The sequence below is a fragment of the Castor canadensis genome, chromosome 9, assembly GCF_047511655.1.
Source record: "Castor canadensis chromosome 9, mCasCan1.hap1v2, whole genome shotgun sequence".
In the NCBI taxonomy this organism is placed as follows: Eukaryota; Metazoa; Chordata; class Mammalia; order Rodentia; family Castoridae; genus Castor; species Castor canadensis.
In genome coordinates this window covers 123,314,898-123,336,715 of record NC_133394.1, presented here as the reverse complement: position 1 = coordinate 123,336,715, position 21,818 = coordinate 123,314,898, and the positions used below count along the sequence as shown (strand labels likewise).

The window sequence follows — 21,818 nt, the reverse complement described above, 5'->3', positions numbered from 1 at the left end:
AAAAAGAGGGAGGGAAGAAAGAAATAAAAAAGAAAGGAAGGAAGGAAGGAAGAAAAGAAGGGAAGAAAGAAAACAAACCAGGAAGGTATTCCTGTAAGAAACATACCTGAGCAGAGCTGTCACCACTGGTCACCGTGGATACTTATGGAGTCCATGTGTTTTCCTCAGTCCATTGCTTCCATCCTGGCCTGACATCTTTTTCCCCTCCCACTGGACAGCACCCTTGTGACTCTTACCCTCAGCTCCAATCTCTTCCATAGCACCAAGCATTGCCATGGCTCTCTTAAGATTTTCGACTGCTTGTAGTAGCCAAAGGAAAATTTTCAGACCCTATCAAGGAAGTTATATAAGTTGATGCAAAACTGTCACAGAGATTTTTGACACAAAGGACTGAAAAAAAGACTCATTCACACTTAAATAGTCACATGTGCATAATGACTACCACATTAGACCACATGGGTCTGCAGTACAGGTCAAGTGCTCCACACCCAGGCTAGTGGCTGCTACACTAGGCAGCACAGATAGAGAACAGTCTGTCACTACAAGTCTGCACTAAGCTTTTGTAGCTGCTTCCTCCTCAGAGCTAGGACAGGGACTTTGGCTGAAGGACAGCCTACAAACTTGGGTATGGACAGCCGAGCTGAGCAGTGCTAAGGCCCAGAGTCAGAGGAAAGTGAGAGAACAAGCAGCAGGCCTCCCTTCCTACTTCAGATAAGACATAAATAATAATAAGTAGAATACACTGTAACAAAAGTTATGTGAATGTGGTCTTTCTCTCAAAGGAGTAATGGCAAGTATTGCTAGTTCTGGACCCCAGAGGATTGCAGGTAACTAAACTGTAGAAAGCAAAGACATAGGTGGTGGGGACCCCTGACTGTATTCTTCCTCTGCACCACATCTCTGGGCCCCTCATCTCACACCTGATGACATGGCTGTAGTGGCTTCATGGCTGGGCCTCTGCTGACTCTGGAGCTTTATCCCATGCTACCTTCAAGCCCTCCTGTCCTCACAGGCTCTGCACAGACTTGCCTGAAGTCACCCCTTCCACCACTTTTGCCCTTTCACCTACATCAGGCAGCTCCCACTTCCCTTCACAAACCATCCCGTCCTGACTCACTCAGCTTTCAGCTCAATTTGGTAAAGTTATTAGTACCCCAACAATGGCCAGGAAAAAGATGGACCAGGAATTTGAATTTGTGTCAAATAGTCCAGGGCAACATACAATGCAGAGCACTGAGGCTGGAGGCCATGGCGCCAGGGCACAGCTGGTGAAGGAGGAGAAATACGGAGCTGTCCCCAGTACAACAGCCAGGAGAGGCTCCAGGGGGCTCAGATCCCAACTGGTCCTGTTCTGGGCCACAGTCAAGTTGTTCCAGGGAACAGGGCATGAATTAGGGCTAACCTAGAGCTATCAGAAGGGTGAAATGCATTATTTATTTCAGATTCACATTAAGAACGGAGACCATATGAAGGGGGCACGCTTGCTTATCCGGGTGGCCAACAACATTAGCAAGTTCCCATCGCGTAAGTACTGCCTGAGGGAGTTCCCTCCACACTCTGCCTGCTGCAGGACTGGGAGCTCTGTGCTCATGCACTCTGCCAGCTAGTGTGCAACCACTGGGCCTGCCTCACAGTGTGAGGTAGTACCTCAGGGTCCCCGACCGCCCCACCTTGATGATTCTTCACTAGGAGGGCTCTCGGGCCTCAGCGCACAGTGGCGCTAAAGGAGATGATTTATTAGGGCAGGAAGCTATAAAGCAAAGGCACAGTGCTAAAGTCCGCAGGACCAGGTGCAGGCAAAGCTTGAGTCCCCTCCCAGTGGACTCTCACAGACTATGGGTTACCGCTCCTGGAGTGGCATGGACCAGGACTTCATTAGCGTTTTATTGGCAGCTGGTCACGTAGATACCCCCTGCCTGCCTGGCTCAGACCCAATTCTCCAGGCTCCCAGGAAATAGGGGTCCCTCATGAACCATACTGCACAGTTTCTCGGCACACTGTGCCATTCATCAGTTCTGGAAATGCTGATTTCCCCATTCCAAGTTCCCGCGTGCAAGCCAACACCCAAGTGTTTAAGCAGCTCTACCTAGTATTGTTTTACACACAAGCAAGTGGGCAGAGGAGGTGAAGGTACCACTGCCACAACACGTTGTCAGCTAGGAAGCCTGATTCTTTTTCCATTGTTTTGGCAATACAGGGCTGTGAACTCAGGGCTTCACCCTTGCTAGGCAGGTGCTCTACCACTTGAGCCACTCCGCCAGGACAAGTCCGAATCTTTGGTTCCAATCACAGTAGGACATGGTCTCCAAAAAAGGCTCCAGTATTCCCAAAGACCTGTCATTATAGCATTCGTACATGAGTAGACTTGTCACAATGCAACAGGTATGATCACACTTTTTTCTCTAAAGGAACAAATGTTAAATGTTTCAGGATTTGTGAGCCACTGGGTCTGTCACAGCTATCACTCTGCCAAATTTGGTGTGAACAGTATGTCAATGAAGAGAGCTAGGCTTTTATTTTTTACACATAAATTTGAATCTCACAAAATAGTCTTTTGAAATTTTTTCAACCATTTAAAAAACATTCCCAGCTGGGCGCCGGTGGCTCATGCCTATAATCCTAGCTACTCTCGAGGCAGAAATCAAGAGGATTGCAGTTCGAAGCCAGCGCGGGCAAATAGTTTGTGACAACCTATCTCAAAAAAACCGTATCACAAAAAATTGGGCTGGTGGAGTGGCTCAAGATGAAGGTCCTGAGTTCAAGCCCCAGTACCACAAAAAAAAAAAAACTCAAGTTAATGGGCCATACAAGTCAGAGGGTGAGGTGTGGCCCATGGCCATAACTCACCCTGTTCTCTAAATCTTATCTTTTTTGTTACATGAAAAAGACTTTGAAGTTATCATCGACCATGCTGGCCAAGGGTGGGGGTGGTGGGAATGGAACTGATGTAGCTTTTATGGGAAGCACTTTGACAATTTGTAGTAAAGGTAATTTTTTTATTATTCATATGTGCATACAATGTTTGGGTCATTTCTCTCCCCTCTCCTCACTCCCTCTCTTACCCACACCCACCCATCTCCCTGCTACCCCCTCACTACCCAGCAGAAACTATTTTGCCCTTATCTCTAATTTTGTTGAAGAGAGAGTATAAGCAATAATAGGAAGCACCAAGGGTTTTTACTAGTTGAGATAAGGATAGCTATACAGGGAGTTGACTCGCATTGATTTCCTGTGCGTGTGTGTTACCTTCTAGGTTAATTCTTTTTGATCTCACCTTTTCTCTAGTTCCTGGTCCCCTTCTCCTATTGGCCTCAGTTGCTTTAACGTATCTGCTTTAGTTTCTCTGCGTTGAGGGCAACAAATGCTATCTGTTTTTTTAGCTGTCTTACCTATCCTCACCCCTCCCTTGTGTGCTCTTTTATCATGTGCTTAAAGTCCAATCCCCTTGTTGTGTTTGCCCTTGATCTAATGTCCACATATGAGGGAGAACATACGATTTTTGGTCTTTTGGGCCAGGCTAACCTCACTCAGAATGATCTTCTCCAATTCCATCCATTTACCAGCGAATGATAACATTCCGTTCTTCTTCATGGCTGCATAAAATCCCATTGTGTATAGATACCACATTTTCTTAATCCATTTGTCAGTGGTGGGGCATCTTGGCTATTTCCATAACTTGGCTATTGTGAATAGTGCCACAATAAACATGGGTGTGCAGGTGCCTCTGGAGTAACCTGTGTCACAGTCTTTTGGGTATATCCCCAAGAGTGGTGTTGCTGGATCAAATGGTAGATCAATGTTTAGCTTTTTAAGTAGCCTCCAAATCTTTTGCCAGAGTGGTTGTACTAGTTTACATTCCCACCAGCAGTGTAAGAGGGTTCCTTTTTCCCCCCAAATCCTCACAAGCACCTGTTGTTGGTGGTGTTGCTAATGATGGCTATTCTAACAGGGGTGAGGTGAAATCTTTAGTGTGGTTTTAATTTGCATTACCTTTATTGCTAGAGATGGTGAGCATTTTTTCATGTGGTTTTTTGGCCATTTTAATTTCTTCTTTTGAGAAAGTTCTGTTTAGTTCACTTGCCCGATTCTTTATTGATTGGGTCATTAATTTTGGGTTTGCCATTATTTTATTGAGGATTTTTGCATCAATGTTCATTAAGAAGATTGACCTATAGTTCTCCTTTTTGGAGGTATCTTTGCCTGGTTTTGGGATAAGTGTAATACTGCCTTCATAAAATGTGTTAGGCAGTTTTCCTTCTCTTTCTATTTTGTGGAACAGTTTAAGGAGGGTTGATATCAGTTCTTCTCTAAAGATCTGATAGAATTCAGCAGAGAATCCATCAGGTCCTGGACTTTTCTTTTTGGGGAGACTCTTGATGGCAGCTTCAATTTCATTTTGTGTTATAGATCTATTCAGGTGATTAATTTCCTCTTGGTTCAGTTTTGGATGATCATATGTATCTAGAAATCTGTCCATTTCTTTAAGATTTTCAAATTTATTTAAACATAGGTTCTTAAAGTAGTCTCTGATGATTTCCTGGACTTCCATGGTGTTTGTTGTTATCTCCCCTTTTGCATTCCTGATTCTACTAATTTGGGTTTTTTCTCTCCCCATTTTAGTCAGGTTTGCCAGGTGTCTGATGATCTTGTTTATTTTTTCAAAGAACCAACTTTTTGTTTCATTGATTCTTTGTATGGTTTTTTGGTTTCTATTTCATTGATTTCAGCTCTTATTTTTTATTATTTCTCTCCTATTTGTTTTGGGATTTGCTTGTTCTTGTTTTTCTAGGAGTTTGAGATGTAGCATTAGGTCATTGATTTGGGATCTTTTAGTCTTTTTAATATATGCAGTCATGGCTGTAAACTTTCCTCTCAGGACTGCCTTTGCTGTGTCCCCTAGGTTCTGGTAGGTTGTGTTTTTATTTTCATTGACTTCCAGGAACTTTTTAATTTCCTCTTTTATTTCATCAATGACCCATTGTTCACTAAGTAATGAGTTACTCAGTTTCCAGCTGTTTGCATGTTTTTTGTCTTTACTTTTGTTGTTGAGTTCTAGTTTTATTGCATTGTGATCAGACAGAATGCATGGTATGATTTCTATTTTCTTATATTTGCTGAGGTTTGCTTTGTGCCTTAGGAGATGATCTATTTTGGAGAAGGTTCCATGGGCTGCTGAGAAGAATGTATATTGTGTAGAAGTTGGATGAAATATTCTGTAGACATCAAGTAGGTCCATTTGATCTATGGTATATTTTAGATCTAGGATTTCTTTATTTTTTATTTGGATGACCTATCTATTGATGGTAATGGGGTGTTGAAGTATCCCACAACCACTGTGTTGGAGTTAATACATGCTTTTAGGTCCTTCAGGGTATGTTTGATGAAATTGGGTGCGTTGACATTGGGTGCATATAGGTTGATAATTGTTATTTCCTTTTGGTCTATTTCCCCTTTTATGAGTATGGAATGTTTTTCTTTATCTCGTTTGATCAATGTAGGTTTGAAGTCTACTTTGTCAGAGATAAGTATTGCTACTCCTGCCTGTTTTCGGGGGCCACTGGCTTGGTAAATCTTCTAGCCTTTCATCCTAAGCCTATGCTTATTTCTGTTGGTGAGATGGGTCTCCTGTAATCAACAAATTGTTGGATCTTCCTTTTTAATCCAGTTCATCAAACGGTGCCTTTTGATGTGGGAATTAAGTCTATTAACATTAAGTGTTAGTACTGATAAGTATGTGGTGATTTCTGTCATTTAGTTGTCTTAGTTGTTTGAAGGTTTGATTGTGTGTACCTAAGTTGATGTTACTCTCTACTTTCTAGCTTTTCCTTTTCCTGTGGTTTGGTGCTGCCTGTCCTTTCATGGTTATGTTGGGTTTCACTTTCTGTGTGCAGAATCCCTTGAAGAATCCTTTGTAGTGGTGGCTTTGTGGTCACATATTGTTTTAGTTTCTGCTTATCATGGAAGACTTTTATTGCGCCATCTATTTTGAATGATAGTTTTGCTGGGTAGAGTATCCTGGGGTTGAAGTTATTTTCATTCAGTGCCCGGAAGATCTCACCCCAAGCTCTTCTTGCTTTTAATGTGTCTGTTGAGAAGTCTGTTGTGATTTTGTTGGGTTTACTTTTGTATGTTGTTTTTTCTTACAGCCTTCAATATTCTTTCCCTAGTTTCTGAACTTGTTGTTTTAATGATGATACGCCGTGGGGTAGTTCTATTTTGATCTGGTCTGTTTGGTGTTCTCGAGGCCTCTTGCATCTGTATGGGAATAGCTTTCTCTAGATTTGGGAAATTTTCTGTTATTATTTTGTTGAATATATTATGCATTCCCTTCGCTTGTACCTCTTCTCCTTCTTCGATACCCATGATTCTCAAGTTTGGTCTTTTGATGGAGTTGGTGAGTTCTTGCATTTTCTTTTCACAGGTCTTGAGTTGTTTAACTAATAGTTCTTTGGTTTTTCCTTTAATTACCATTTCATCTTCGAGTTCTGAGGTTCTGTCTTCTGTTTGTTCTATTCTGCTGGATTGGCCTTCCATTTTGTTTTGCAATTCTGTTTCCTTCTTTTTTCTGAGGTTTTCCATATCCTGGCTGTTTTCCTCTTTAATGTTGTCTATTTTTGTCCTGAGTTCACTTATCTCTTTATTAATTGTGTTCTTTTGTTTCACTTTGGTGTTTATACATTGCTTCTATGGTTTCTTTTATTTCTTCTTGTGCTTTTTTAAATTCTCTATTTTTGTTATCTTGGAATTTCTTGAGTGTCTCCTTACATTTTGGTTGACCATATCCAGTATCATCTCTATAAAATTCTCATTGAGTACCTATAGTATTTCTTCTTTTAGATTGTTCCTGTGGGCTTCATTGGGTTCTTTGGCATAGTTTATCTTTATTTTATTGTAGTCTGGATCTGAGTATTGTTTTCTTCATTCCCCTCTGGTTCCTTTACTAATTTTTTGCTGTGGGGAAACTGGTTTCCCTGTTTTTTCTGTCTTCCCCATCATTACCCTTGGTGTTGTTATTGTCCCTGTGCAATTAAGTGTTTTCTAGCTTGTAATAATAACAATGGTGATATTTAGAATGGAAGGGTGAGAGGAGATGGAAAGCAAAGAAGTTAAAGAAAAAGGGTAAAACAAATAAACAAGTAGAAAAAAACAAAACAGTAAAAAAAGTTTCAAAGATATAAACAGGGAGAGATAGTGTACTAATCAACAGTAAGCTGAACAGGCATTAGAGAGACAGAGGATTGAAAATAAAAAATCAATAAAATAAAAAATAAATGAAAAAAAAATATATATATATATATAAAATCTCCACATTCAAATGCAATAAAGTTTCAGTCTTAATAATTTTGGTGTTCGTCAGCCTCCAATCCTGGAGATGGTGCCTCAGAAGTAGTTCTATCGTTGTCTCATCAAAGGGGAAGAAAAACTAAAAACAAAACAGCACAAAGCAAAAAAAAAAACCCACAAAGTGTCCCAAGTTCAAATGCAATACAGTTTCAGTAAGTTTTTCAGCATGCAGGTGTAGTCGGTTATTGTCTCATCAAAGGGAGAGAGAAAAAAAAAAAGAATCTGGAGACAGTTCCGTGAATGGTATCTGTGGCTGTGGCTCACCTGCCCGCTGCTCTCAGCCTGCTGTAGCTAGAGGCGTTATTTGTGCAGATCTCAGGAGTGAGCTTAACACTCACCTGGCCCCTCAGGCTTTGTTTACTCAAGAGTTTTCCTGTGCATGATACCACTGCTACATGCTTTCCCGTTTCCAAGCACACTGGGGGAGTTGACACTGCACCAGCTTTCTCAGGCCTGTGTGTTTATTTACAGTTCACATGGGAAGTGGGTCTTCCCCCCTCTTCTGTGGAGTTTTCCTCCCACTACCACTTTTACAAGCTTTCCCGCTCCTGATTGCTGGGTGTGTGCAGTCACTTTTTTTAAAAGTCATCTTCTTTCGGCCAGTATTTCTGGGGATCAGTCTTGAAGAATTAGGTGTCTGCAGAGATTAATACACAAAGTGTTTAATTACTCTGATCCATTTATCAGCTGTCCTGCCAACTGCAAAAATGTATGTGGGAGGTGTGTCACACCAGTGTTACATGCAGGATGTAGGTGGCAGTGTCACAGGGCAGCACATTAGATCGGGGGGACCCATGGGAGCAGTGAGCCTGCCTCCTGCAGGGCCTTTTCCCCACTAGGCAGAGATGGAGTCAAGCCAGTGCCGCTAAGGACAGCACCCACAGTGCCTTCTGCTCTGTGTCTATTGCAGACATTGTGCCTATCCTGACATCCACAGTGATCGAGTGTCACAGGGCTGGCCTGAGGAACTCTGCTTTCAGCTTTGCCGCTATGTTGATGAGGCCTGAGTACCGCAACAAAATTGATGCAAAATACAAAAAGAAGATCGAGGCAATGGTCAGGTAAGCAGAGACAGCCACTTCTCCTGTCTAATCCTATTTCACAAAGGCATTTTTCAGAGCAGAGCTGCTAGTGTGCAGGCTCAATAAGAAAGTGGGGGTGGGGGGGAAGTAGGGGGTGGTGTTACATTCAGTACAGAGCAACAAAAAAATCCAGTGTCTTGAACAAGTCAATTTGTATGTTATTCATACACAAGGTGCCTTAGTCTGGGGCTGGGGCTGGTGCCACTGATCCCTCTGTCTCCAAGCTGTGCCATCCATAGCAAAGAACTTTCATCCTTGTGGTTGCAAGGTAGCTGCCACACCTATAGACATCACATTCAAGGCAGGAAGGAGCAGGGGCATTAAAGGATGGATGGATAACTTTGCCTCATTACTCAGGAAGCCACGGTCCCGGGACTCCACTTCTCCTTGGCTAGTTAGTGCTGTGCCATCCAGTGCCTTAGCTGCAAAGCACGTTGCTGAGCAAAAACACGGTTCTCTCAGCAAGGAAGGAGGAGAGAATGGCTGTTAGGTAGGAAGCAAACAGTGTCTGCCCCAGAAGAATGAATAAAATAAGATGTTCTCAGTATGAGAAACTCCACATTAACACAGCCCGCTGCAAACAGTTTCAAATCTTGTGCTGCTCCCCAGAAGGCATGCCATCACTTCTAAGAACAGCACAGGCCTGCTTTTCTAAAGGAATGCCAACGTGGTAGTCAGACTTTCTGTCGCGCTGACAAATACCTGAGAAAATAACTAAAAAGGATTTATTTTGGCTCATAGTTTCAGTCTGTACCATTCGGCTCTGTTGTTTCTGGGCTCACAGTGAGAGGCAGACCGTTATGGCAGGGAGCCCGTGACAGCCAGACTAGGGAAAGGGATAGACAGGAAGGGGCCAGGGCAGAACACCCTTCAAAGACGCACTCCCAATATCTGCTTCCTCCAATGAAGCCCATCTTCCTCGGTTCCACCTCCCAGTGGTCCAGGCAGATATTGAAGCTGTCCATGGGTCAATCCAGTGATTAATCATGAAGGCAGGGCCCTCGTGATCCAGTCACTCCCTGACACCTCTGAGCACTGCTTGCATCTGGAACCAAGCCTTCCATACATGAGCCTTTCATGGACACTTTATATCAAAACCATAGCAACTACAAAAAACAGCACTCAGCATCTGAAAGGAAGAACCACAATCATGATTAGCTTTTGCTTACTCAGAGTAGTGGCATTTAGGGTACCTGTTACCCTATGCCCAGGGGACCCAGGTGAATCTTGAACCAGGGAAGCTCACTGGTGATGGCAAATGGAAACACTTCAGTGTTGGACCAGCCTCACGCAGAAAACTTGTAAGCTGGATAAAGCTATATGAACCCTCATTTAAAAAGTTGATAAGCCTAAGCGGCTTCAGACCAAGTCAGTTTGACCAGGTATACTAGCCAGTGTGGACAGGGAAGGAGAAAAGAAAGTAACTGCAAAACATGAAGACAGCTCAGTGCCACACTGACCTAGGCTCTGGCTTGGAAGAAAGGCTCTTTCCATGCACAGTGGGAGGTCTATAGCTATGTGGTCTAAATGGCACCCACTTGCCACATGTGGCTCTTAATGTTTAAATTAAGACGGCATAAACGTTAAAACTTAGCTCTTCATACTACCCACCTAGCCAGTGCTCAAAAGCTACCCATGGTCATGGCTACTGTACTGGACAGCATAGAATTGGAACCTTTCTGCCGTCACAAAGTTCTGTTAGAACAGCGCTGGCTGGCCGTTACCACTGCAGTTACACAAAAGGGAAGAGCAGAGGAAAAACAGCAATCTCAGTGGCACAGCAAGACCTACTCATGTTTCCTGTCATTTAATGCTCTGTGAACTCCCAACTCCTGAACACAGCCCAGGCTACACCCTTGAACCTGGCCAGTCCTAGGTGTTCTTCCTCCTCCCTGGAACTGGACCAGTGGCTGATGGTGAGCTAGGAAACATGTCGGTCTGCCTATGATGTATGTGCGTTACATGGACCTTTCCAAATATGCATCTCTGCTAGCCCTGTCACTTAGTCAGGTGATGGTCCTAAATGATGTGTGACACTTCCTCACAGGAGACCTGATACATCTGAGACAGAAGAGGCCACAACCCCATGTCCTTTCTGCCAGTTCCTTCTCCCTGAATGTGAACTCCTCTGTCCTGGGTGTAAAAACAATATCCCATACTGCATTGCAACAGTAAGTTTCTTGATGGTAATTTCCCTTTCCATTTTAACATTTGATGTACATTTTACTTCTGATATGTTCTTATCCTTCAGATTTCCTGTAACATTTATTTCATGATCACCAAAGTTTATGTTCAAAACATGATAATGTAGGTGAAGGCACCAGCCAGGAGGTAGTGCCAGGCTACAGTTTTGCAGACGTGGGCATCAGACCATCATGGGCTCAAATCCTTTTTCTACCACCCACTGGCTGCAAAACATGGTGCACTTTACTTGCTGGGTTCACCTGTAACCCCATCTCCCTACTAAGATCATCTAGGCTGATGGAGAGCATGTGTGAAGCCTTGTGCCAGTACCTCATTAATAAGACCTACCAGAAACCTTTAAAACAGATTGCTAATCTCTATGCTAATGTAAGCTCTGTTTTAGAGGAAAATTCAGGTACTATGTGAAAAATTGAAGCTTATTTGGTATTTAAGCATGAATTTGACAGGTAAAAACTAGTTTCAGTCCTTCCACTGCTTACCTCTTTCTAGTCAGTTACCATCTATGTGAAGCAGGAATAATTTCACAATTCAGAGGGCCTGGCTTTTTACTTTAACTTGGTCATTATAATTTGATAATGGCAGATGTTTCAAAAATAAAGATGAATAATGTACTGTTTCCAGGGTCACCACATGTTGAAAGATGACTGGTCACTGTGTCCACATTGTGACTTTCCTGCACTATACTCAGAGTTTAAAATGTAAGTGTGCATGCTTCTCCCAGTCAAACAGCTTATCCAAAGTAGGCCTGTCTGAGGTCTCCATGTTTCATCTAAGCTCCCTGAACACCCAAAGTTGTCTAAGTCTTGGAAGAACCATCTGTGACCTTTGAGACCGCTCTTATTAAGAGGACCTTGCCTGAGACTGAATGTTTCTAAACTTCAAGTTGCATGATGAACATGTGGTAAGAGGTCCAGACGAACAGGGCACCAATGGCTTACGCCTGTAATCCTGGCTACTCAGGAGGGACCCAGCCTGGGCAATACTTCCATGAGACCCTATCGCAAAAAACCCATCACACACACAAAAAAAAAAGTGGGGGAGGAGGGTGCTGGTGGAGTAGCTCAAGATGTGTAGACAAAAAGTAAATTTTCATATTAGAGAAACCCAAAGGTGAAAGAATATTATATATTTAACTTACTCTGCATTTCCCTCCCCCAAACAGCATGCTAAATACTGAAAGTACATGTCCTATGTGTTCGGAAAGATTAAACTCTGGTCAACTGAAGAAAATTCCAGACTGTACCCAATACCTGCAAACAGAGATAGAACAGTGAGTGGCGTGTGCAGGTAAGGCCAGACACCCACTCCCCTTGCAGGGCACTGAGTCCAGAAACACAGCCTGTGCTTTGTGTTGCCATGCACACCTTTTTTGCACATCATGTAATGTCAGGTTTGAACAGTCTGACAATGAGCTCACCTTTGATGTATTCTCTTTAAATCCTAAAACGCAGGAAGTACAGCCTCCAGAGTAACAAAGGTTATTTGGCCAAGCAACATTACAGATTCCAACTAGAACATATGTTATCAAATTTTATGGGTTCCTTCTAAACAGTCCATTAAAACCAGAGCCAGTTTTTTAAAGAAAATGAAGTTTTTTCAAGATTTCCAGGACAATATTTATTGTACAAATTGCAGCTTCCAAAGATTTGCAAATCCAAATTTTGTTTTCTTTCCAAGTCTCAATTTTCTTACACTCCTTCCATCTCACTCTGACAGGGGAAGGGATGGTAAGCTGAACATCAGTTTTAAGTGTTCCAGGTTCTTGAGGAATTGAACAATGCTTTGGACAAAACATACAGAAGTAACAAGCAAAAATTTTATTTGTTTAACATTCCTATTTCATATATATACATACATGTCCATATATATACACACACACACACACACACACATATACTCACACACTATAAACTGTACGGTTTTTTTAGTCATGTCTTTCAAAGAAATTACAAGGTACGGATGTAGCCTATACTTACCCCTATTTATCATTCCACGGTTCTCTGGCTTTCCTGAATGCAGGCTTCCACACATTATTTCCTTTCAACTTGAAGAGCTTTCTAAAACACTTCTCTCTTGCTGGTGACTTTCTCTATCCTATTTGAATTTTGGAGGATGTTTTAGTTTGGTATGGAGTTCTCAGTTGTTTTTTCTTAAAGCACTTTCAAGATGTCTGTCTCAAGTATCACTGGTCCCTTAAATACAGTATATCTCCTCCTGTGGCTGCACTCAAGACATTACTTTTACTTTTTAGAATTTTAACTGTTTCACTTCACTGTTTAAGTTCGAGCCATCCCCTGCCTCATGAACTCGCCATCTGAACATGAATCTTACCCAGTAGAGTTCTCCTTTCAAGGTTGACATCGTTCTAATTTCTGCCCATTTTTGGTTACTCTCTAATGCCTTTAAACAGCTGGTTATTATATTTTGTCCCAAACTCGTAACTGTTATCAGTGGGAAGATAAATCTGCATCTCTGCCACTGACAAAAGTGGAGCCTTACCTTTAACAACCCTCCACAGACTCTCTCTAAGCAACACTGTCCGTTACAGCAGGTAATATTCTAGAGAAAAACCTCAAATATCTAAGCACATCATGGCTCCTTGAAGACATCTTCAGTGAGTTATGACTATGCACTGTCTCCTAAAAAAATATAATGAGTGTTGACTGACTAAAGTTATGTTCACTGGCTCCTTTTGGACAGGAACCCTGAACTGTGTAATTTCAAGGAAGTATGTTCTCTGCAGTTTGCTGTTTCCTCATTCTTCCAGTGAGGTGCTATTATTATCATCACCATTTCTCACTTTACAATAAAGGCTTGGCTGCTTACCCTGCGATGTTAGTTGAGAAACTATACCCAGTACAGCCTGGATATTTCTAACCTGAGGGCTAGGTTGTGGCACACATCATGGAGGGCCTGCCTAGCAAGCGCAAGGCCCCAAGTTCAAACCCCCCAGCACCACCAAAAAAAGGAAAAGAAAAAAATTCTGATTTGAATGTAATGTTCCTAGCTCCATGTTCTAGGTATGAGCAATTTGGCTTTATTACTAAATGCTAGTCATTACATGAAGCCCTTCTAGAGCATGTGCTTGCTTGTCCTTTCTAGAAATGATGTTCCTGAGAAGATAGCATTTTCCATAGAAGGCTGTTTGCTACTTCATCTGGGAGACTTCATCTGGCTACAGAAAAATGAGACAAAGGTAGCCTCTCCAAATCAGCACTTTGAACTTCCATAGCATGGCAAAATAGTGACATGTAACTGTGCTGTTTATTGTACTTTGTGTATTTCCTATTCAAAGTCTTACACGATCCACACTCTGCCCTATTAATAGTAGCAACCTGTAACACAACTGTAAATATTCAGTTTTTGATAACTTTTATATTTTGACATATCTCCTTTAAAATAAAATTTTTCACTAGATATTCGTAATGTTTTCCTGGATTTGGAGACAAAGGGGATAAAGAGAGGCAGTTTTGAAGCACTTGGCCAGCACAGATATTAACACTCTAAAAAAGTTAAACTGTAAAACTTTAAGAGGTTAAATATAATCAAGGCTATTTAGCAGAAAAAATTCCTTAATCAAAATACCACAGAACAGTACAATCACTTAAAAGAATGAGTGAAACTATATGCTTATGTCTAGTGAGTCATTCCATTGCACACTGTGGAATTCCTGTCACAAAATTAAATCATTTGACATCCCCTGAAAACACATCCTTTGGGGTTAGGGGAGTGGCTCAAGTGGTAGAGTCCCTGCCTAAAAAGTGTGAGGCCCTGAGTTCAAAGCCCAGTAACAACAAAAACAAATAACACCCAAAACACATTATTTGGAATCTTCCCCAAGGCTGAGTGATAGTTGTTATCCCATATCACACATACCACACATGCTCCAAGGAAAAGCCATAATTTTCCACAACTTCAGTATACATGCCATCCATGGCCAATGTCACCAGTCTGACAGAAATGAGTCATGGCATGAACTCTGAGTGAGACGATGTGATTATACATTATGGCCACCAGGAGTTCTAGCATTATAATGGTACTGATGAGCCCAGGCTAAGGTGAAAGTGCTTTATGATACCAAGTGTCCCAACCTGCAGGATGCCTCCAGCTTTATGATCTGTTCTTCCCTCCTTATGGCTGGCCAGAGAATAAAGCAAAGGTTGTCCTTACTACATGGTACAAGTTATTAACATAAAGCCCACCCATAGTCCCCTGCTTCTTCCTATACACTCTCAGAGGAAGGATGCTATAAAGGTCAAGGCATAAAATCCACAGCCACTTGAGATCTATGAGACTGAGCATGTAGCTTGTGATTTGCAGGCCTTAGGCTATAATCCACCAGAACCTGTTTAGGAAGATGCTCGTCCTCATCTAAAACTTCAAGACGTCAGTGTTGCAAGACTGTCAAAATAATATGAATAGTTTATGAGAGATAATCAAAATGGCCTACACTTGTAAGATCTCAAAGAGCAAGTATACAGTTGTAAGTTGCAAAGATGTGCAGCTCTGAGTGGCTCCAATGAAGAGTCAATCCCAACAGACAGATTCACATCCAAACTGCTGCAGAACCAACTCCCACCTACCATTAATCTCTACTGTTTACCTCAGTTCAAGAGGGCCTCAAGGAATAAAGCACCCATATTGTCATCCCCATACATTTACATAGCATATTTACAATTTCTAATTCTAAAACAAATGTTTTAATCATTATGTACACTATTCCAGTTGTGTTTAGAACACTCATAATTAAAAACAAAACCATAATGAGTAAGTAAAGAACACCATTTGTTGTTCTGACTGCAAAGAGTTACAGGCCCTTTCCTGGGATGTACAGAGTAACTGGGGAGAACTGACTTGACTACTCAAAAAGTAAGAGAAATGAAAGAATATGCTAAGAAAACCAGCCAAGTTTCCAGCTAGGCTCTACCAAGGAACAGAGGAGCAGGATTCAGGAGGCATAGGCTTAAGGCAATGTTTTATTCATAATGAATTAATCACCATCAGACATTTTTCACACTGGCAAATACACTTTAAATGTCTCAAGAATTCTGTCTCATCTCCCAAACAAGACCATCAGCCCTTAAAGGCAGGGAACACTGTCCTTATCTTACATTCCGTTTAGCATCTACCTCACAGAGGCAGTATAGACCTCTGAGCATGTGTTGACAAGATTAAAAATAGCTAGACACCTAAACCCCATGCTAGATCCACAGCCTCAGGGCTACTCAAGAAGCTGAAGTTCCAGTAGGGTTTGCAGATGCCATCTCAGGAACAAAAGCCAGTATTCATTTTGTCCCAGCCACAGTAAGCCAAAGCATCTGACCCAATATCGGCCTTACTGGTTTGAACCTGATGGGTTGAGACTGCAAGAACAAGAATGTCTGGCAATTCTTCTGAGTCCCCATACCTTCTAGTAATAATGAACAGGCCTCCCCATGAAAGCCTACTCACAGCAGCGATGTGGTCACCACTCAATGACACTGAAGTCAAGCTCTGACTCTTAAACTGCCAAAGTTACATTTCACTCAGGTGGTTAGTAAGGAACAGAGTGAGCTTTTTAATCCAATAGTTTGCAAATTAATAAGGAGAGTGATATACCAACATAGTATTTCGCTGTACAGTATGACAATCTTGAGGAAAATCTGAACATGTATCATGTGGAACATTTTTATTCCTAATTTATAATTTGCAAGATATCTGACAATGTACAAAAATTACCCAGTTGTAGGTGGTGATTGCTTTGTATTATGATTTATTTACAAAATTTCACCACATAATAGGAACTATCTTTTTAAAAAAATCAGCATTGGTCCTATAAAGGCCATTAGGATAAACTCAAGCCTATAAAAGACACCTCAATTCCACTGCTGCCCGGCTGCTTGTTAACTAAAATCTGACGCCAAAGCCTGCATGTGGTTTCTAGTTCTAATTCTACCATAAAGTCTGAAGCACAACAATCTCATTAGATTGGCAGAGAACAGTGAAGGACCCAAGCAGTCCTATCAACCTCTATAAGAGGTGTATTTGGGCCAACTGGTTATACCCTTCCAACTGTTCTACCCTTTATAATGGGACCACTGTGGGATCCCATAGTGCCACAAACAGTTCCCTGGAAAAAAACAAGGTTTTCTTTAGCCCAGCAAGACTGGTCAGGAAGGTGAGTGGAAGTGTCTTGGCTGTTGGAAGTGAAAAATGGTTTCATTTCTTTGAACTTTTTCCTTTTCCTTTTTTGGACTCCTTATCTTTTTCTGGTTTTGAAGGCTTGGAAGATTTTGTCTTTTTCTGTTGGGGGGGAAAATGCACAAAAAAATTAATACCTGTGTTTATACATAAATGAAATGAGCCTGTCTTACAATAAATTTAAATCTTTACCTGCAGCTTGATTATAAAACAAGAGATTTCAAATGTCTAGATCTTGGGTTACTACTATCTCTGATAAGCTGCGTTAACAAGGGGACTAGCTGAAAAATAGTAAAAACTGAAAAGCTATATAAGGGTCTGAAGCTAAGATATGTTTCCCATGTAAGGCAGTTTCTTGGATTTAGAACATAGATATACTTAGGAAAGATAAAATAACCAAGATAATTTACAAATGTAGCAATGTTTACATAAAGAATTTCGTTTTCTTTCAGCTTCAGACTAAAGATCTAAACACATTCATTTTGTGAAGGGGAAAGAGGAGAGAGGGACACAACTACGCCTATCTAGGAATAGAGAGCACTCCGCTAGAAAAGGCCGCCATTCCTACCCTATGTGTCAAGTGAGAACAAAAAGCAAATGCACACAGCAAAGATAAAGGAGGACAAAGACTAGACTCCTTTGCCTTGGCAGTGACACCATGATTCATTTTAGTCTTTCCTACCAAAAGACAAGGAAAGAGCAAGTTTTGCTCTGAGAAACTTTTATAGGCAATTTGGTGGTTATAGCACAACCCAATTAACAGAAAGAGAAAAATGGCTTTGTTAAAAGTTTTTTCTGTAGGAGGCTGAGGCAGAAAGATTGCAAATTCGAAGCCAATGTAGGCTAAATAGTGAGTTAGAGGCCAGCCTAAACTATAGCAAGACCTTGTCTCAAAAAAAAAAAAAAAAATCTATGCATATACAAATAGCCAAATAAATAAAAATGGTATTTTTCCTATAGAGCATCAATATGATGGTCCATTTTCTTGCTATTTGGCTCTTTCATTACTATAAAAAGCTGTTTATAAAAAATAAATTTATCCCTCACCATCCTCAATCACACTGAACAAAAACCAAAGTATCTCAGCTCTCAGTCTGCTCCTTGCTGAACAGGCCTAATATTCATCAAGCAAATTATACACACACACAAAAAAAGGATCATCTACTTTAAGATTCTCTCGTCAGTAGCTTAAACTACTACCTTGATCATAGCATCAGTCTCTACTGCATCCTGGTCCTTCTCATCAGCCTGAGCATCATCTTCCTGTAACTCGTCACTGTATTCAGAATCCAGTGCTGAGCCTAAGCTGGGTCTAGACATCTTTGCTACCTGAAGTGAGTATGGGGCAAGGTGGGTCTCCTTATTGTACACTCTTGTGAAGGCCGCTTTCACCTGTACAGAATGAACAGGGAGACTGTTAAAAACCTAAGTCCCAAACAATTCTTTTAAATCCTCTAGGCCAAAGATTGATAGCCCCTGGAAGCACCTTAGAAGCGTATGCAAAATATTTATGTATACACATGTAAATGGAAGTATATTAATTTTTATATGGAGAAGTTCTGTATTTCTCATGATACTCTTGAGCCCATGACTCAAAAGATCAAGAACTGGTATCTGAGAACTTAAAGCAAACAGAAACAGTTACCTTAAGTCTTATTGTTACCTATTCAGCACTTCTTCACTTTTCTACAAAGTTAGTCTGTGAATCAATACACTGAATGAAAAGATCTAATAAACATACAAGTTGGCCTTTACCATGATAATAACACTTACTTCAAAATACTAACTTAAAAAGCTTTAATTTCAAGCTTCTAAACATAATTCTAGAACAAATCCATGAATCCTAACAACATCTACTAGAAAACTTACTGATAACCATTAAGTCAGGTGTAGAGATGGTGCAAAAACAGACTGTATCTTCTAAAACTCATTACAGAAGTGAGATATTGTATATCACATAATTGTGCTATTTCACTAGTTTTTTCATGGTCCTTACACAGAGAAAAGTGGGTACAGTTTTACATAGTAGATTACCAACCTGGAATAAATACTGAATAAAAAGGTAAATTAAGAAAAATTATAAATCCTAGATAGTAGATACATATAATCCATTACCATTACCTTAAGTTTACTTCCCCAGGCTCTTCCCCCTACTCTTACAAGAAATTGTTTATATTTACTCTTCAGATTTGACTTGTTGCCTTTCCACTCAGCATGAAACCAAGATAAAAGTATAAACTGAAAGGCAAGTCCAGAATTGTACTGAAATAGTATCTTTGGAAAGCATAGGCCATAAAAGGCAACAAGTATTTAAGGGGGAAGAGGGTTAAACTCTTTTAAAACAACTAAAACATTCCTGAAGTACAACTAGGACAAACCTGGCCATTACAAGGTGACAAGAGAGCCACGCATGGTGACAGCACACCTGTAATCCTAGCACTTGGGAAGCTGAGGCAGAAGGATCATGAGTTTGAAGGCAGTGTGTGCTACAGAGCAAGTTCCAGGCCAACCAAGGCTATATACAGAGACCCTACTCTAAAAACTAACAGCAAATGACAGGAGCAATGAGCTGCATAAATTACCTTGGGATCCAGCTTGGAAAAGGGACTAGGCTTGCCACCCCAGCTGCTAATTTCCATGATATTCTCAAAGTCTTCTTTCATCAAGTAATATGTGTCCATAAGTGCAACAACATCTTGTACTCCTTCTACCCCCTGTGAGGTCAAGGGCTGTACAAGTGCATCCCTTATGTGTGACAGGTAATCCATGTTCACAGTCCTTTTACTGGAGCACGTTCTGAAAAAGACACAGCTGCAGTCAACAGACACCACTGCCAGTTCCTGTGTCACGCACAATCTGAGTCAACCAGGCAGAGTTCAATCCGAGTCTCACCAGTGTTGTAGGAAAGCCTATTGCTCCACCGGCAGGGTAATGGACGCACACCACTATGCATAAAGGATCAGTGACTAAAAAAACAAATGTGCACGTTCCTTCCACCTTGTTCTTAAGGCCCAGACAGCAACAGTGTCTCTCTGTGCCTACACTTATTATACCCATAAAGACTACTCATTCTAAGTCCCCAAATATGAAAAAAGATCAGCAAAACAGTGAGATTTCCTACATCAAGTGCCACTGCCACTTCCTACATGAATGTGTGCAGCACCTTCTGGTCTCTGATTAGAACAGACAAAATTATATACACATGACTCCCTCACACTTCCTCATACCAGCAATCTGAAATCTGTTCTAGGGCAGGGTTTTCCCCAGTCTAAGAAAATTGCAGAGAACGTTCCTGCAGAATCCAAAAGTGATCCCTACTACCCAGAGGGATCTGTTGAGAGGGATCCAGACTAATCTGATAAAAATTAGAATGTTATCCAGAAATTACTTTATCTCTTAAATGCTATCATGTCTTTAAAACAAAATAACTAAAAAAATAATATTTCAAATGCCACCATCCTAAAATCTTTTCAATACAGCTGCCTCTGTCTTCAATTCTGGCAATTTCAAGCTGGGCATAGTGGCACACGCCTGTAATCTCAGCAATTCCAGTACTTAGGAAGATGAAGTAGGAGGCTCTCAAGTTTGAGGCCAACTGGGCTACATAGTGAGAACCTGCCTTTAAAAAGAAAGACCTCAAAAGCTGTTACTATCAGAATCCACACTAGAATCAGAAAAGAAACGATTCTTTAAAAATTACCTATGGATCCTGCTCCTGCCTTCAGGTAACTAAATATCGGAACTACGAGAAGCCACACAGTTTTTCCCCCAGTCAGTAATCTAGAACCTTACCCTTGCAGCTACCTTATTACCTAGGCAAAGAGTTCAAAATATTAAGTTAAATCTACATCAAACATTAAATCTGCATGCTTGTGATTAGATCTTCCACAATCAAGGGCACTAGTACTTGAAGAGAAGTTGTGTGGTCCCTAAAGCACAGTACTCAAGAAACATTGCCAAAATCATTAGCTTACACCGTTATATCTTCTAGTACAATGAAAGAACATTAAATCTAGAAAACTCTAAACATGTCACCTAATGTACTTAAGTCAAGGACCCTTAATTCCCCTAAAATTATGTTATCTGAGCATCTATGCATTTGGGGGGAATAAAAATGAAAGTGTTCAGATTCTCAAAGACAACCCAAAAAAGATTAGGAACAGCAAAATCACACTTGCATTTTTTAAAGAGAAAGAGAAAGAAGGCCTTTGTAAGTTCAGTAACTTCATCAGGGTTAAAAAGCTAAGAAAGGAGGTCTTGTCTACCTAAAACAATCATGAAACTCACTATAAATGCCCTTGTTGTTAATAATGGCCTATATATGATTCACTAAGAAACATTTTAATTAGCATCAAGGAGGGACACCCCCAGGGCAGAGTAATGCATGACCTTTAAAAAAGGAGTGGGCAAGGAGCACAAAAAGAACTGAGAGACAGGCCTCAGTCACGTGTGGGAAGGCAGTGGGGAGAAGAAGCCTTTCCCAATTGCTAGAGGCCACCTGTATTTCTCAGCTGATGATGGCTCCTTCTCCATCTTCCAAACACCTTCAAATCTCCCTCTCTGATTCTGGCAATGCTCTTCCCATTTACAAAGAGCCCATGATGACAAAGGGGCCAAACATAACCCAGGTCCATCTTCCCCAAGATGGCTCAAGATGACAAAAAATTTGTGTTGTCTTAAGCCATTCTGTTTATTAAGCAGAAATTGAGGATGGAGGGCTAGGGATGTCGTTCAAGTGCCTGCCTCGCAAGTGTGAGGCCCTGAATTCAAACCCTAGTACCCATCGCTCCTCCAAAAAAAAGGAAAAGTAAGGGTGGGGGAAAAAAGAAAGACTACTGCATAGGCTGGAACAGGAAACTCAGCAGGAACTAGAATTTCATAGGAACAGACGAAAGGAACTATCTCAGCTTTAACCAAAAGTTGAAGGTGGATTTGGGGATGAAGCATTAAATATTCCAGGAACCATAAGAAGAAAGAATGCTTAATTAGTTCTCATGGTTATAAATG

The 21,818-nt window shown here is 41.1% G+C and overlaps 2 protein-coding genes and 1 long non-coding RNA gene across 13 annotated transcripts in view; 1 reads left to right on the top strand and 2 right to left on the bottom strand.

Moving 5' to 3' along the window:
• The window catches only part of Klhl5 (kelch like family member 5), a 200,906-nt gene extending 186,856 nt beyond the window's left edge, over positions 1–14,050 (top strand). For all 8 annotated transcript variants that reach the window (XM_074042438.1, XM_074042439.1, XM_074042441.1 and 5 more), the window contains 6 exons: positions 1,443–1,524; positions 8,255–8,405; positions 10,474–10,597; positions 11,253–11,329; positions 11,794–11,918; positions 13,734–14,050. In XM_074042438.1, coding sequence (XP_073898539.1) covers positions 1,443–1,524; positions 8,255–8,405; positions 10,474–10,597; positions 11,253–11,329; positions 11,794–11,905 — 546 coding nt within the window. In that variant the 3' untranslated portion in view covers positions 11,906–11,918; positions 13,734–14,050. The remainder of the gene's footprint in view (positions 1–1,442; positions 1,525–8,254; positions 8,406–10,473; positions 10,598–11,252; positions 11,330–11,793; positions 11,919–13,733) is intronic.
• LOC141410992 (uncharacterized) lies at positions 6,653–11,892 on the bottom strand. The gene is made up of 2 exons (XR_012435831.1): positions 11,770–11,892; positions 6,653–9,555 (listed from the first exon to the last, which is right to left on the bottom strand). It is a non-coding gene; the product is annotated as an uncharacterized lncRNA (long non-coding RNA).
• Positions 12,223–21,818, bottom strand: part of Rfc1 (replication factor C subunit 1) — an 84,442-nt gene continuing 74,846 nt past the window's right edge. For 3 of the 4 annotated variants that reach the window (XM_074042446.1, XM_074042447.1, XM_074042449.1), the window contains 3 exons: positions 19,394–19,607; positions 18,012–18,203; positions 12,223–16,913 (listed from right to left, as the gene is read on the bottom strand). In XM_074042446.1, the coding sequence (XP_073898547.1) occupies positions 16,830–16,913; positions 18,012–18,203; positions 19,394–19,607 (490 nt within the window). In that variant the 3' untranslated portion in view covers positions 12,223–16,829. The remainder of the gene's footprint in view (positions 16,914–18,011; positions 18,204–19,393; positions 19,608–21,818) is intronic. The other variant, XR_012435830.1, reaches the window with a different exon arrangement.